Source organism: Vulpes vulpes, chromosome 8 (genome assembly GCF_048418805.1).
Source record: "Vulpes vulpes isolate BD-2025 chromosome 8, VulVul3, whole genome shotgun sequence".
In the NCBI taxonomy this organism is placed as follows: domain Eukaryota; kingdom Metazoa; phylum Chordata; class Mammalia; order Carnivora; family Canidae; genus Vulpes; species Vulpes vulpes.
The window spans coordinates 91957064-91970203 of NC_132787.1; the positions used below are offsets into that span (position 1 = coordinate 91957064).

A 13140-nucleotide genomic window follows, 5' to 3' on the forward strand; every position below is an offset into this window, starting at 1 on the left:
GTGCCCATATTTAAATTTATGTTACACATTTTTGTATTCAGGATTTCCTAATGATAGTAACAAAGTGAAACTTAATTGCCAGGTGGATGATTGTATTAACTTTCCTAGAAGTCCCTTCTAGTTCTTGACTAGGGAGAGCATAACATCTATTGCACAAAGTGGTCTTCTGTCAACTCCAGTGCTTTTCAGTATGGTTTATAAAAACCTCTACATCTTCCCACTTTTCCCAAGCAGAGCTTGTCACAACAGAGTTCCCCATAGATTTTAGTGGCAGTGTGTTTTCTTCAGGCAACCAAATGGATTGTTTGAGGGGAAGTTCTCTGTTGGAACTGAATCTGCCTAGAATAGCAACTAAATACGGAGCATTAGTTATACCTGCACTTATGCTTTTAATGTAGTTTTCTGCTTTGGGCCAATAAGTTGTGCATTTTTACTCTTAACTTGATGGAAATAAAATTTTGTTTAGGTAGACTTGGCAAAATTACTGAACATTCTACTTTATGCAATGGAATAAAAGTATATATCTAGTGTTCAAACAGCTCTCTGATATTTCTGTGATGTAGTTGCTAATTTTTTTTGTTTTTTTTAAGTAGGCTTCACACCTTAACATGGGGCTCAAACTCACAACACTGAGACCGGGAGTCCCATGTTCCATTGATTGAACCAGCCATGCACTCCTGTAGTTGTGTGAAAAAATTTTATAATTTTAAAAAATCTGACTTTTATTATTTAGATCATGTAACTTATTGCTCAGAGTCATTCAACAGAGGAAATATAAATGTCTAATGACATGAAAAATCCAACCTCATTAGTAACTAAAACTTTAAAATTATAGGATATGTATACTTGAAATAGTTACCAAGCACTTTTAAAATGATATAAGTGGTGGTTAATGGTATAGTGAAACTGCTATACATCTGGTGGATAGCAATTTGGCAATATTAAAATAACTTTATGCAGCAATTCCACTTGTTAGAAAACTTTAAAAATAATCAGAAACATTTGGCATTTGTTGTACAGTAAAAAAAGAAACACACACAATTATTGAGAATTTGCTATTTCCTCAGTTCTAGGCAAAACAGCTCAAAATAAAATATTATCTTTGATGCTCGTGGCTGTTCCATAAGTTAAAGATTTGTTTTCTTAGATTTTATTCATTTATTTGAAATTGAGAGTGAAAGCATGAGCCAGGGCAGAGGAAGAGGGAGAAGTAGGTGCCCACTGAACAGGGAGCTTGACGAGGGGCTCAGTTGCAGAATCCTGGGATCATGACCCAAGCCACCCAACTTGCTGAGGCACCCAGGCACCCCTGAGTTACAGATACTGTTCTTATTTTCATTTTACTGATGAAATTGAAGCTCAGAGTTTGACTTTACAAAAGTCACAGAGCTCTAAATGGTAGAGTCAGGAATAAAATTAAAATTTGTCTTACTCAAGGCCTGTGGTGGTATAGTGTCTTAGGATATAATGCCTCCTTAAGTTATTCTGATAAGCAACAATAAGAAATAAGGGTTAAGTGATTTAGTGTTCTATGTGTATACATATTTAGTGGAGTATTATGCTACTTTGAAATAAATCAATAATAAATGGCTCAAGATTTGCAAAAAAGGGCCTGTGATAATATTAAAACAGTACTAACTGGTATATGCAGACGAAATCTCAACTATGTACAGTGTACTGAAAAACTCCTGGAAGGGAATATGCCAGAATGTTAAGTCCTGTTCTCTCATGTCAGAATCCCTTTATACATATTAGTAAACAAAACTTTTTAAAATATGTTCTAAAAAAATATTTTCTAAATTTTCTAGAGTGAATATATTTTATCATTGGGGAAACCCTTGTTACTTTACATATGGTGTATATGACTATACATAGTAACTCAGCACCTGGAATTAACTTCTTCCTTTGTAGAATATAATCAGATATCATTGGAAGTTGGTGAAACAGCTGTGTCTAGACTTTTTTTTTTTTTTTAAGGGGGGTGGTGAGGGAGAGGGAGAGTAAGAATCTTTTTTTAAAAAAATTTTTTTAAAGATTTTATTTGTTTCTTTAAGAGAGACACAGAGAGAGGGACAGATATAGGCAGAGGAAGAAGCAGGCTCACTGCAGGGAGCCCGATGTGGGACTCGATCCTAGGACCCCCGGATCATGATCTGAGCCAAAGGCAGACGCTCAACCGCTGAGCCACCCAGGCGTCCCGAGAGCAAGAATCTTAGGCAGGCTGCATGCCCAGCCTGACATGGGGATCTGTCTCACAACCCTGAGATCATGACTTGAGCTGAAATCCAGAGTTGGATGCTTAACCCACTGAGCCACCCAGGCATCTCAAGCCTGATTAATATTAAAGTTTGAGAAACACACTCAAAATACTCAAATCTTCCCAAGCCCCACCAGGATCTTGTTTTTCATTTTTATTTACTTGCTCATTACTAAAGACAGGGCCAGAGACCTACCTCTTTATTTTTATTTATTTATTTATTTATTTTTGATACCTACCTCTTTAAGATACCGACTTAATTTGTAGACATATGTGAAGGCTGACATTTTCATTAAGCTAATCTTGACATGTTGCAAAATAGACCTGTGAGAAAAAGGTCTCTATCTGATCATTATAGTTGAAGGTCCCACCCATTCCTATCTTAATCAAAACAGTAAGTGACATTTCTGCAATCCTGTTATTATTATTATTTTTGCCTCAGCAAGTAAAAATCTACCTGTCCAGTAGAGGCACAGTTTTTTTTATCATTCCAGTACATGTTTTAGTTAATAAAATAAATAGATTTTTTTGGTCATTGAACTATTTGCTTTGTATTAATTGTTATTATCCTTTTTAGCTTGGGAAATTAAGAGTTTTGCCATTCAAGTTCAGGCTATGCTTTGTAACTTTTCTATTTATTTATTCATTTATTCATTCATTGATTCATTCATTCATGAGAGACAGAGAGAGGCAGAGACATAGGCAGAGGGAGAAGCAGGTTGTCTGGGGAGCCTGATGCAGAACTCAATCCCAGGATCCTGGGATCACAACCTGAACCAAAGGCAGATGTTCAACTACTGAGCCACCCAGGCCCCCCTTTTGGGTAACTTTTCTAAGTCTTACTTTTGTTCCTGGTAATAATAGACATACCTAAACCTGTGCTGCTCTTTTCTTGGATTGTTGTGAGGATCAAATGAAATGGCTATACAATTTTTTTTTAAAGATTTTATTTATTTATTCATAGACACAGAGAGAGAGAGGCAGAGAGAGAGGCAGAGACACAGGCAGAGGGAGAGGGAGAAGCAGGCTCCATGCAGGGAGCCCGACGTGGGACTTGATCCCAGGTCTCTAGGATCATACCCCAGGCTGCAGGCGGCGCCAAACCGCTGCACCACTGGGGCTGCCTGGCTATACAATGTTTGTAAACCACAAGGCAGTTAGAAGTATGTACAAATTAAGGGAGAAATACAAAAATTTTGTATATATTTTCTGGGCTGCACTATAGGAAAATAATTTTTATAGGAAGATAAGTTTTTTGTCGGCTCAGGTTTTATTTTTTTAGTAGGTATATCAGTCTTTTGTGTCCTTACCTGACCATCTTTTGTGTGTATATTTCAATGTAAAAGCTCTTTTTTTGTGCTACATAAGTTGGTACAACCATTACGGAAAACAGTATGGAGGTTTCTCAAAAAATTAAAAATAGAACTATCAGCAATCCCGCTTTTGGGTATATATCCAAAGGAAATGAAATCACTATCTTGGAGCATTATTCGCAATAGCTGAGACATGGAAACAACTTTAGTATCTAACAACAGATGATCAGATAAAGAAAATTACTATATGTACACAATGGAATATTATTCAGCCATAGAAAAAGAATGCAGTTTGCCCTCTTTGACAATAGGAATGAACCTTGTAAGCTGTATACTAAGTGAAACAAGTCAGACAGAAACAAATAGTGCGGATTTCCCTTAAACCCCCCCCATCATTCTCCATTGGATTTTTTTTTTAAAGATTTTATTTATTCAGAAAGACACACACACACACACACACACACACACACAGAGCATGCACAGCAGAGACACAGGCAGAGGGAGAAGCAGGCTCCAAGCAGGGAGCCCACCGATGTGGGACTCCATCCTGGGTCTCCAGAATCAGGCCCTGGGCTGAAGGTGGCGCTAAACCACTGAGCCACCAGGGCTGTCCCTCTCCATTGGTTTTAAAGAGACATTCAGTAAGATAACATCAAAATGTCTAATACAATCCAAAATCACTTGACAAATGAAGAATTGGGAAAATCTTAAGAACTCATAAGGGAAAAGACACCTACATACAATAAACCCAAGATGACCAAGATGTTGGAACTATCAAAGACTTTATTTCTTTTTTTTTAGATTTTTATTTATATATTTGTGAGAGACACACAGAGAGAGGCAGAGACTTAGGCAGAGGGAGAAGCAGGCTCAGATCACAACCTGAGCCGACGGCAGACACTCAACCACTGAGCCACCCAGGTGCCCCTATCAAAGACTTTAAAGCGACTATTATAACTATGCTTAAAGAAGTCAAGTTTAAGTGGAGAGTGATGTGGCATGGGCTGTGGGGAGCGAGACATTTTTAAAGCACTCATATGACTTTGTTAGGTTCAGAACACAAGTTTCCAACCCATCTTCTCTGCACCAAAGTTCCAATGTCTAGTTTTCAAAGCCTTTGCAGAGCTGTTCTGATCTGTAGGTGTACCATCTGGTGACTAATTTGGGAACCTCATGGTATGATTAGGGTCAGATATACACATATGCATAGCTCTGGACTGACCCCAGGAGTGTTTATAGAACTTAATAGTATCACTTTCTTGAGCTCCTTTTGCTTTGCAAGTTCCTTGATTCTTTCTGGCTCCTAGAGACCCTTATTTTATTTTATTTTATTTTATTTTATTTTATTTTATTTTATTTTATTTATTTTATTATTTCATTTCATTTATTTTATTATTTTATTTTATTTATTATTTTTATTTATTTATTTATTTATTTATTTATTTATTTATTTATTTATTTATTTATTTTGAGACCCTTCTTTGTCCCGTGGCCTGACAGACAGGTAGGGCTTTATTTTCCTGTTTTGCTGTATACTTCACATCTGCCTTTGATGTTAAACAACAGGATGGCAGAGAAAGAATATAAGCCATGTGGATTCCATTCACACTTAAAGGACCAGGAGGATTCTGCTTTGTTGGAATTTTAGGTCCCTGTTCAGCCATTGCTGATAGTATCACTGCCAAGGCTGCTGCCTTTGGCTTGATTGGGAACACAGATCAAGAGAAAGGGGGGAAAACCCAGAAAACCTTGCCTCCCTGGGGGGGCCGTATTACTAATCTTCAGACCAAAAAAGAGAAGAATTCTCTTAGAGCTATTTCTGTCTACATTTAGTGAACAGTTATTTTGTACTGCCTTTGAGTCTAGGCTGAGTGGTCCCAGAGGAAACAAAACCAGGAAACTGGGATCCCTGGTGGCGCAGCGGTTTGGCGCCTGCCTTTGGCCCAGGGCGCGATCCTGGAGACCCGGGATTGAATCCCACGTCGGGCTCCCAGTGCATGGAGCCTGCTTTTCCCTCTGCCTGTGTCTCTGCCTCTCTCTCTCTCTCTCTCTCTCTCTGTGACTATCATAAATAAATAAAAATTAAAAAAATTTCAAAACCAGGAAACTCACTTTGGGATTAGTAGAAGAACTTGTAGTTGTGGTTTCCTACTTCAGGCCAATTGCTATCATTTTCAGAGTTGTTAGATAGCTGCTCCATGCATTCTCTCCAGGTTTTTAGTTGTGTTCACCCTGAGAGAAGGATAAACTATGCTTACTCCTTTTTTTTACCAGAATCAAAATACAGATACCTTTTTAATATTGTTGCAACTATATTACTCATTTTTTCTGGCTAAGAACTTATTGAGAATTCATGCCATATGAGGCTTTGCTGGAAATATAAAAATGGTTAATCTTTAAGTACCTATAGTAGATCTACAGTTTGGTGTGTGATATGGAGGTAGAGGCAGAAAGTAAACAATTTCATATTACACATTAGTAATAAATAACTTAGTTATTATTATTAATCTTACCCTTTTTGATCCATTTCTGCTTCAGGACTTGATATACTGTTTGTGGCTAAAAGAAGAACCTGTTTATATTCCATTAATTTTTTTTTGATTGTCCCAAAATATAAGGAACGGAAAATCTCTGGATATGTATGTGCTGGATGAAATTAATACATAGTTTTAATAAGAATAAGAAATATATATATAATTGTAATAAGAACTTAAAATAAGAAGAAATAATTTATTATTATATACTTGTTTCTCAGGTCTTAGAAAAATACCCCAATACACCCATGAGTCATAAAGAAATTCTTCAAGTTATCCAGAGAGAAGGACTAAAAGAAATCAGGTGAGTTATTTAAATATTATTAGTAATAATTATAATACTTGATTAGAGTGTTTCATAGTATACTGCAGTGTACCTTAGTTCTGAAGATTAATGATTTAGTAATAACTGCTTTGCTAATTTCTGATTTGTTTAGTTGTCAGATCTTTTGAGTTTTCAGTAATAGCACAGTTACAAAATCCACAAGGAAGTTTAAAAGAAAATTCTTAGCTGTGTCCAACCCATGCACTTTAATTCTTAGGAAGGCATGGAGCCATCTTCAAGCCTTCATCTATGAGTTCAGGCTTTTGATAAAATAAGCTTGGTCATTAGCAGGTAAAAAGTACTCTGTAGTACAAAAAGAGGACTAGAGGTAGATAGTCTAGGAAGAAGTACCTTGTTCAAAAGGAATAAATTGGGAAAGATGTTAATAAAGCAGTGCATATTTCGTGTAATAATCTTATGTACAAGTAAAACAGCTTGGGGTCAATTAATACAGGACCAAATGTAAAACACACTAATTTTTAAAGAGCCTTATATTAACAATAGTGTAAAATAGTCACTTCATAATCAATTCCCCCTGCTGTCAAGAAATGTTAAAATAATAGTCAATATAGTTGGTATTCTTAAGGTAGAAATCTGGGAGTCTACATGAGAGGTATTTTCATTAAAATGGAAAAGGTTGCAGTGCTTTAAAACTGCTACCAGTTGTTCTCAGTAGGGGTGGTATTGTGTAACACCCATAGGGAAAGTGTTTAGAATTTATGGGGTTATTTTTGGTGTTTTGTTTTTTTTTGAAGGGGGGTTATTTTTGGTTTTCCAAGTGTCTAGAAAGGAAGGGAGCACTGTGGCATTTAATGCTCAGCAAACAGGGATGCTAAATGTCTCACATTGTGTTGGACAGTCCTCCACACTGAATTGTTCAGCTCACATGCCAGAGTAGTAGTGAGCTATGCTGAAACATTTGTAAATGGACACTAGTGTATTTTTTGATACAAAGCTGTCGCATGTCTAGATTTTAATTCTTATTTTCTTTAATATAAAATTAAGTTTTTGGCCCTTTGCTAACATAGCTAAAAAATTTTGTTTTGACCTATGGCCAAATGGGTCATAGGCCCCAGGCTTATTTAGGCTGGGAATAAATTAGGTTTGTTTTATTACTATGAAACAATGAAGTATAAATTAGTTTTATTTCACTTTATGTAACATGTCTCTGAGAAATTGTTTGGATATTTGTAAATTCAAACATTGAAATGCATTTGAGGAATTAGCTTTTAAACATTGTAAATTAAAAGATTAATCACTTATTTTATCAATGATACAATTCTAAATTTTTTTTTTTTAAGATTTTATTTATTTACCCATGAGAGACAGAGAGAGAGAGGTAGAGACACAGGCAGAGGGAGAAGTAGGCTCCATGCAGGGAGCCTGATGTGGGAATTGATTCCAGGTCTCCAGGATCACGCCTGTGGCTGAAGGCGGTGCTAAAGCACGGAGCCACCCGGGCTACCCACAATTCTAAATTTTTATTTGAATTAAATAAGCTTTATTAGATTAAAATTAAAGCATAAAATTAAAGCCTTTTTTTTTTTTTAAGATTTAATTTGTTTATTCTTGAGAGATACAGAGAGAGTGGCAGAGACATAGGTAGAGGGAGAAGCAGGCTCCACGCAGGGAGCCCGATGTGGGACTTGATCCTGGGTCTCCAGGATCATGCCCTGGGCGGAAGGCGGCGCTAAACTGCCGAGCCACCCGGGCTGCCCAAGCCTATGTATTTTTTTTTTTTTTTTTACTTTTTTAAAAATTTAAATTCAATTAATTAATGTAGAGTGTATTATTAGTTTCAGAGGTAGAGTTCAGTGATTCATTAGTCTTATATTAACACCCAGTGCTTATTACATCATGTCCCCTCTTTAATGTCCATCACCCAGTTACCCTGATGCCCCTCACTCCCCACATAAAGCCTATTTAGTAACACCAATTTGTACAAAGCTACAGGGGAAAAGATAGTTATTTTTGTGGTCTGAGGAACAAGTTCTACTAAGGTATTTTATTATTCTTTTATAACGCTATTGGGTTATTGAATAGGAATGAGTAAGAGATTCAATTTTTTCCTTAATATTAGACTTTTGATACACTGGGGAAATAGACCAGGATGTCTGGTATACAGAAACCAGATTCCCATCAGTCCCTTAGATCTAAATGCCATTTGGAGAGTCGTGTAGCTCCAATGTACTAAGGCTCTATGACTTTATACTTGTCATTATCATTTCTTGGAAGCAGGCAAGAATAGTAAATAAGTAAAGAATAGTAAAGAAGGTGAAAAAAAGAACTTTAGAAAAAGTAGCAAGATGGTAGTCATCAAAAATAGCTTCTGGCTTTGTTTAGTGATAACAATTTATAAGTAGCTGTTCTTGGTTAAATTACGTTGTTGTGATGCAGTTATGTGACCACATAGCAGTTCTTTCTAAGTCAGCAGTGACTTCCATTTTGTTAATTCCATGGGACTTGTACTTCCTGATTCTTATTTCTTAGAATTATTTAACATAGCCAAATACTGCTTCCTTCTTGAAACTGTTTTGTTACCTGAAGTGACCACAAACATTCCTCCTTCTTCCTTCTCAGTTTTTTTGCTTATTACCTTCTAACTTATGTATAATTTTATCCATTCCCATAGCTTTAAATATTATATGTTGTCAATTCTCAAATATGCAGAGAAGCTGTTTCCTGCCTCAGTCTTTGTATATGCTGCCTTCATAGCAGGGAATGTGCTTTTCTCTCAGTTGCATCTTATTTTTTAGGTGTCAGTTTGAGTACATCTTTTTTTTTTTTTTTAATTTTTATTTATTTATGATAGTCAGAGAGAGAGAGGCAGAGACGTAGGCAGAGGGAGAAGCAGGCGGCTCCATGCACCGGGAGCCCGATGCGGGATTCGATCCCGGGTCTCCAGGATCGCGCCCTGGGCCAAAGGCAGGCGCCAAACCGCTGCGCCACCCAGGGATCCCGAGTACATCTTTTTAAGAGAACTTTGGCTGACTTTACAAACTAGAGCAAATTTCCTTTTTTAGTTTATTATAGTGTTCTGTTTATTTCTGCATACCGCCTAAAGGCTTGGAATTACATATTTTTGTGATCTTAAAAAAATCATACAGCTTATTTATAGCTTACAGTAAGGTAGCTCCATGAGGGCAGTGATATTTGTTCTTTTTCCCCTTTCTCTTTTATGCTTGGCATATACCAGACACTGAAAGCCTTCTAGTTAATGCATATATGAAGTATCAGTGGTTGGAAGATCACATTCAGATGCAGTTACAACTTACTCTCTTGCTGTGATGATGTATTTAAATGATTAAAGTTTTTAGACAGGTTACAGAATGAAGTAGATAATACCTTTTTTTAGAAGATTTATTCATTTATTTGATAGAGAGAACACAAGCGGGGGAAGGGTAGAGAGAGGGAGAAGCAGGCTCCCTTTTGAGCTGGGAACCCGATATGGGGCTCGATCCCAGGACCCCGGGATCACAAACCAAGCCAAAGGCAGACACTTAACCAACTGAGCCACCCAGGTGCCCTGAAATAGATAATATCATTATTGAAGATGTGCTACTTCTTACAGTTAATTTTCCTTCTTCAGTTCTCAGTACATGGCTTTCATTTCTCATTTCCCTTTGTAGTTTTCCCTGTGTTCCCCATTCTGAAGAGGCTCACTTAATTTTTTTTTAAACATTTAATTTAATTTATTTATTTGAGAGAGAGAAAGAATGAGCTGAGTGAGGGTCAGAGGGAGAGGGAGAAGCAGACTCCCTGCTGAGTAGGGAGCCCAGCCCGTCTTGGGACTGATCCCAGGACCCCGAAATCATGACCTAAGCATCATGGCAGATGCTTAACTGACTGAGCCACCCAGGTGCCCTGCTATTGCATAACATTAAAGTGGAAATAGCCCAAATGTCCATCAAATGGTGGAATATTATTCAGCCTTATGAAAGATTGAAATTCTGTGTGTATGAACCTGAAAAACGTGCTAAGTGAAATAAGATAGACACAAAGGTCAAATAGTGATGTGGCAACAGGAAAAAAAGGGCAAATGTATGATTCTTTTTATGTGAGTTACTTAGGACAGGCAAACTCACAGAGACAGAGAGTAAAATAGAGTTTACTAGGGGCTGAGAATAGGGAAGAATAGAGAGTTATTGTTTAAATTAGTAGAGTTTGTTTTTGGGATAATGAAGAAATTCTGGAAATGGACAGTAATGATTGCACAGCAGTGTGAGTGTATTCAATGCCACTGCAATCTACACTTAAAAATGGTTCAAATGGTAACTTGTATGTTATGTATATTTTGCCACAACTAACGAACAAAAAAGGTATGAAAAATGAGGTGATTGGCTTCTGGCTGAGAAAAGAGTGAGGTACTTGTCCCTTTAAGAACTTAAAAGAGGGATCCCTGGGTGGCGCAGCGGTTTGGCGCCTGCCTTTGGCCCAGGGCGCGATCCTGGAGAGCCGGGATCGAATCCCACGTCGGGCTCCCGGTGCATGGAGCCTGCTTCTCCCTCTGCCTGTGTCTCTGCCTCTCTCTCTCTGTGACTATCATAAATAAATAAAAATTAAAAAAAAAAGAACTTAAAAGAGTTTTTTTTTTTTTTTTTTTTAGGATTTTAGACCTTTCTTTTTTTTTTTTTTTTTTAATTATAGTCACAGAGAGAGAGACAGAGAGAGAGAGAGAGAGAGAGAGAGAGAGAGAGGCAGAAACATAGGCAGAAGGAGAAGCAAGCTCCATGCACCGGGAGCCCGATGTGGGATTTGATCCTGGGTCTCCAGGATCACGCCCTGGGCCAAAGGCAGGCGCCAAACCACTGTGCCACCCAGGGCTCCCCTTAAAAGAGTTTTTTAGGGGATCCCTGGGTGGCTCAGCGGTTTCATGCCTGCCTTTGGCCCAGGGCGCGATCCTGGAGTCCCGGGATCGACGTCCCGCGTCGGGCTCCCGGCATAGAGCCTGCTTCTCCCTCTGCCTTTCTCTCTCTCTCTGTGTCTATCATAAATAAATAAAAATAAATCTTTTTTTTTTTTTAAAGAGTTTTTTAGCGATGTTTTCTGCAGTCTTTGACCTTTGCAGTTTTATAAGTCTCAGGATCTGGTCAGCAGATGGAAGCTATATGGTAATTTAAACAGGGAAGTTATTAAGTTAACTGGTTAAGTTGTTAATTGGTTAACCAGAAACTATTTAAAGAGAGCAGCTAGTAACTTAGGGCTGAAGGCAGTATGCTCTAGGAAAGAGTAACTTTCAAGAATCTCCCTCTATGTCCCTAGGTTGTGATTCATGTCTTAATGGAGTAGGTGGGGCTTTGGTCCAGTGGATGACAAAGATCACTGGTGCTGTAGCCTGGGCTGGCAAATAGGAAACTGCCTACTGGGCATTAGTAGAACTTGCTGGAAAGCCTCCTGTTGGGCACCTGTCCCACAGTCACTCGGGAGCCAGCTGAGGCACCAGCAGAATTTTCTGGGAAGCCACCCACAGTCATTCAGCTGAACCTTGCTGAAGGTTAGGTGCCATTAAGTGTCCCTCATGTTGCTGGGTGCTGCCTGCCATAAGAACAGGCAGGCAAGGGCACAGTAAAACCAGAAAGAAAGTCCCCTTTCATTCTGCAGTGTTCCTCCAGTTCTCTGCTGACAAAACTTAACATCGAGCCAGCTGGCAAAGGAGGAGTGTTTATAGGGTCCAGCTCCACTAGGAGAAAGACAAAGAAGGTTGGATTTGGAGCTAAAAGTCAATAAATTGATAACCAGCACAGCAGCTGTCAGTAGTTTTTCAGTAGAATAACTGAGATCATTGTATGTCCCCCCACAATGATTTGTTTCCATCTTCACTCCAGCTAAATAGATACACTGCTGTTCTCTGTACAGGATCTAAGATTTCTTACCTTAGGACATAGAGCAATCTTTTATCTTCACTTTTTTATGAAAAAAATCTTGATAGTCTTTCAAAATCTCCTATGTTTTTTCTTACTTAGCCTGCTTATATGGTATTATGGGGGTTGAGTTTTGAATACTGAGCCATCTTTGCACACCTGTAATCCTGCTTGGTTGTGGTGTATATAATTTATTTTATAAATTTTGTTTGGTTTGTTTTAACATTATTGAAGATTTTTGTTTTTGGGTCCACAAGAGATGTTAGTCTGCAGTTTTCTGACTTCTGTACAGTTACTGTCTGGCTTGGGTCTCAAAAGTAACATAGGTCTCATAAAAGTATTTGAGAAGTGTTCTCGAGACCTTCTCTTTTCTGGAGGATATTGTGTGAAATTTGTGTTCTTTATTTGGTGGAATTATCAATCGAAACAGCTTGGACTTAGAAGTTTCTTTTTCAGGAGCCTTTAAATAAAAATTTGATTCCTTTAAGGCTATAGGACTATGCAGATTATCTGTTTTACATGGTTGAGTTTGGGTAGTTGATAGTTTTTGAGGAATTTTTTATCCATTTCTTCTGATTTGCCAAATTGATTGGGAGCTAAGTTATTTGTACTAGTCCCTCACTGTCCTTTGAAAGGCTGTATAATCTATGGTGACACTTCTGTTTCATTCCTGATATTGATGATTTGTGTTTTTCATCAATTATCTTTTCAGTCTCGCTAGAGATTTATTAATTTCATTATTCTTTAAGAAAGAAACCAGATTTTATTTCTTTTTTTCTGTTGTTCTTGTCAAGTTTTTATCATTTTATGGCTTAGGATGTGGTCTGTCTTGGTATATGTAAATGTTCCA

General features: G+C 37.7%; 1 protein-coding gene across 1 annotated transcript in view; it reads left to right on the forward strand.

The window, feature by feature from the left end:
- Nucleotides 1–13140, forward strand: part of ASXL2 (ASXL transcriptional regulator 2) — a 131482-nt gene that overhangs the window by 42820 nt on the left and 75522 nt on the right. Inside the window, exon 2 of the mRNA XM_072767480.1 lies at nt 6326–6408. Coding sequence (XP_072623581.1) covers nt 6326–6408 — 83 coding nt within the window. The remainder of the gene's footprint in view (nt 1–6325; nt 6409–13140) is intronic.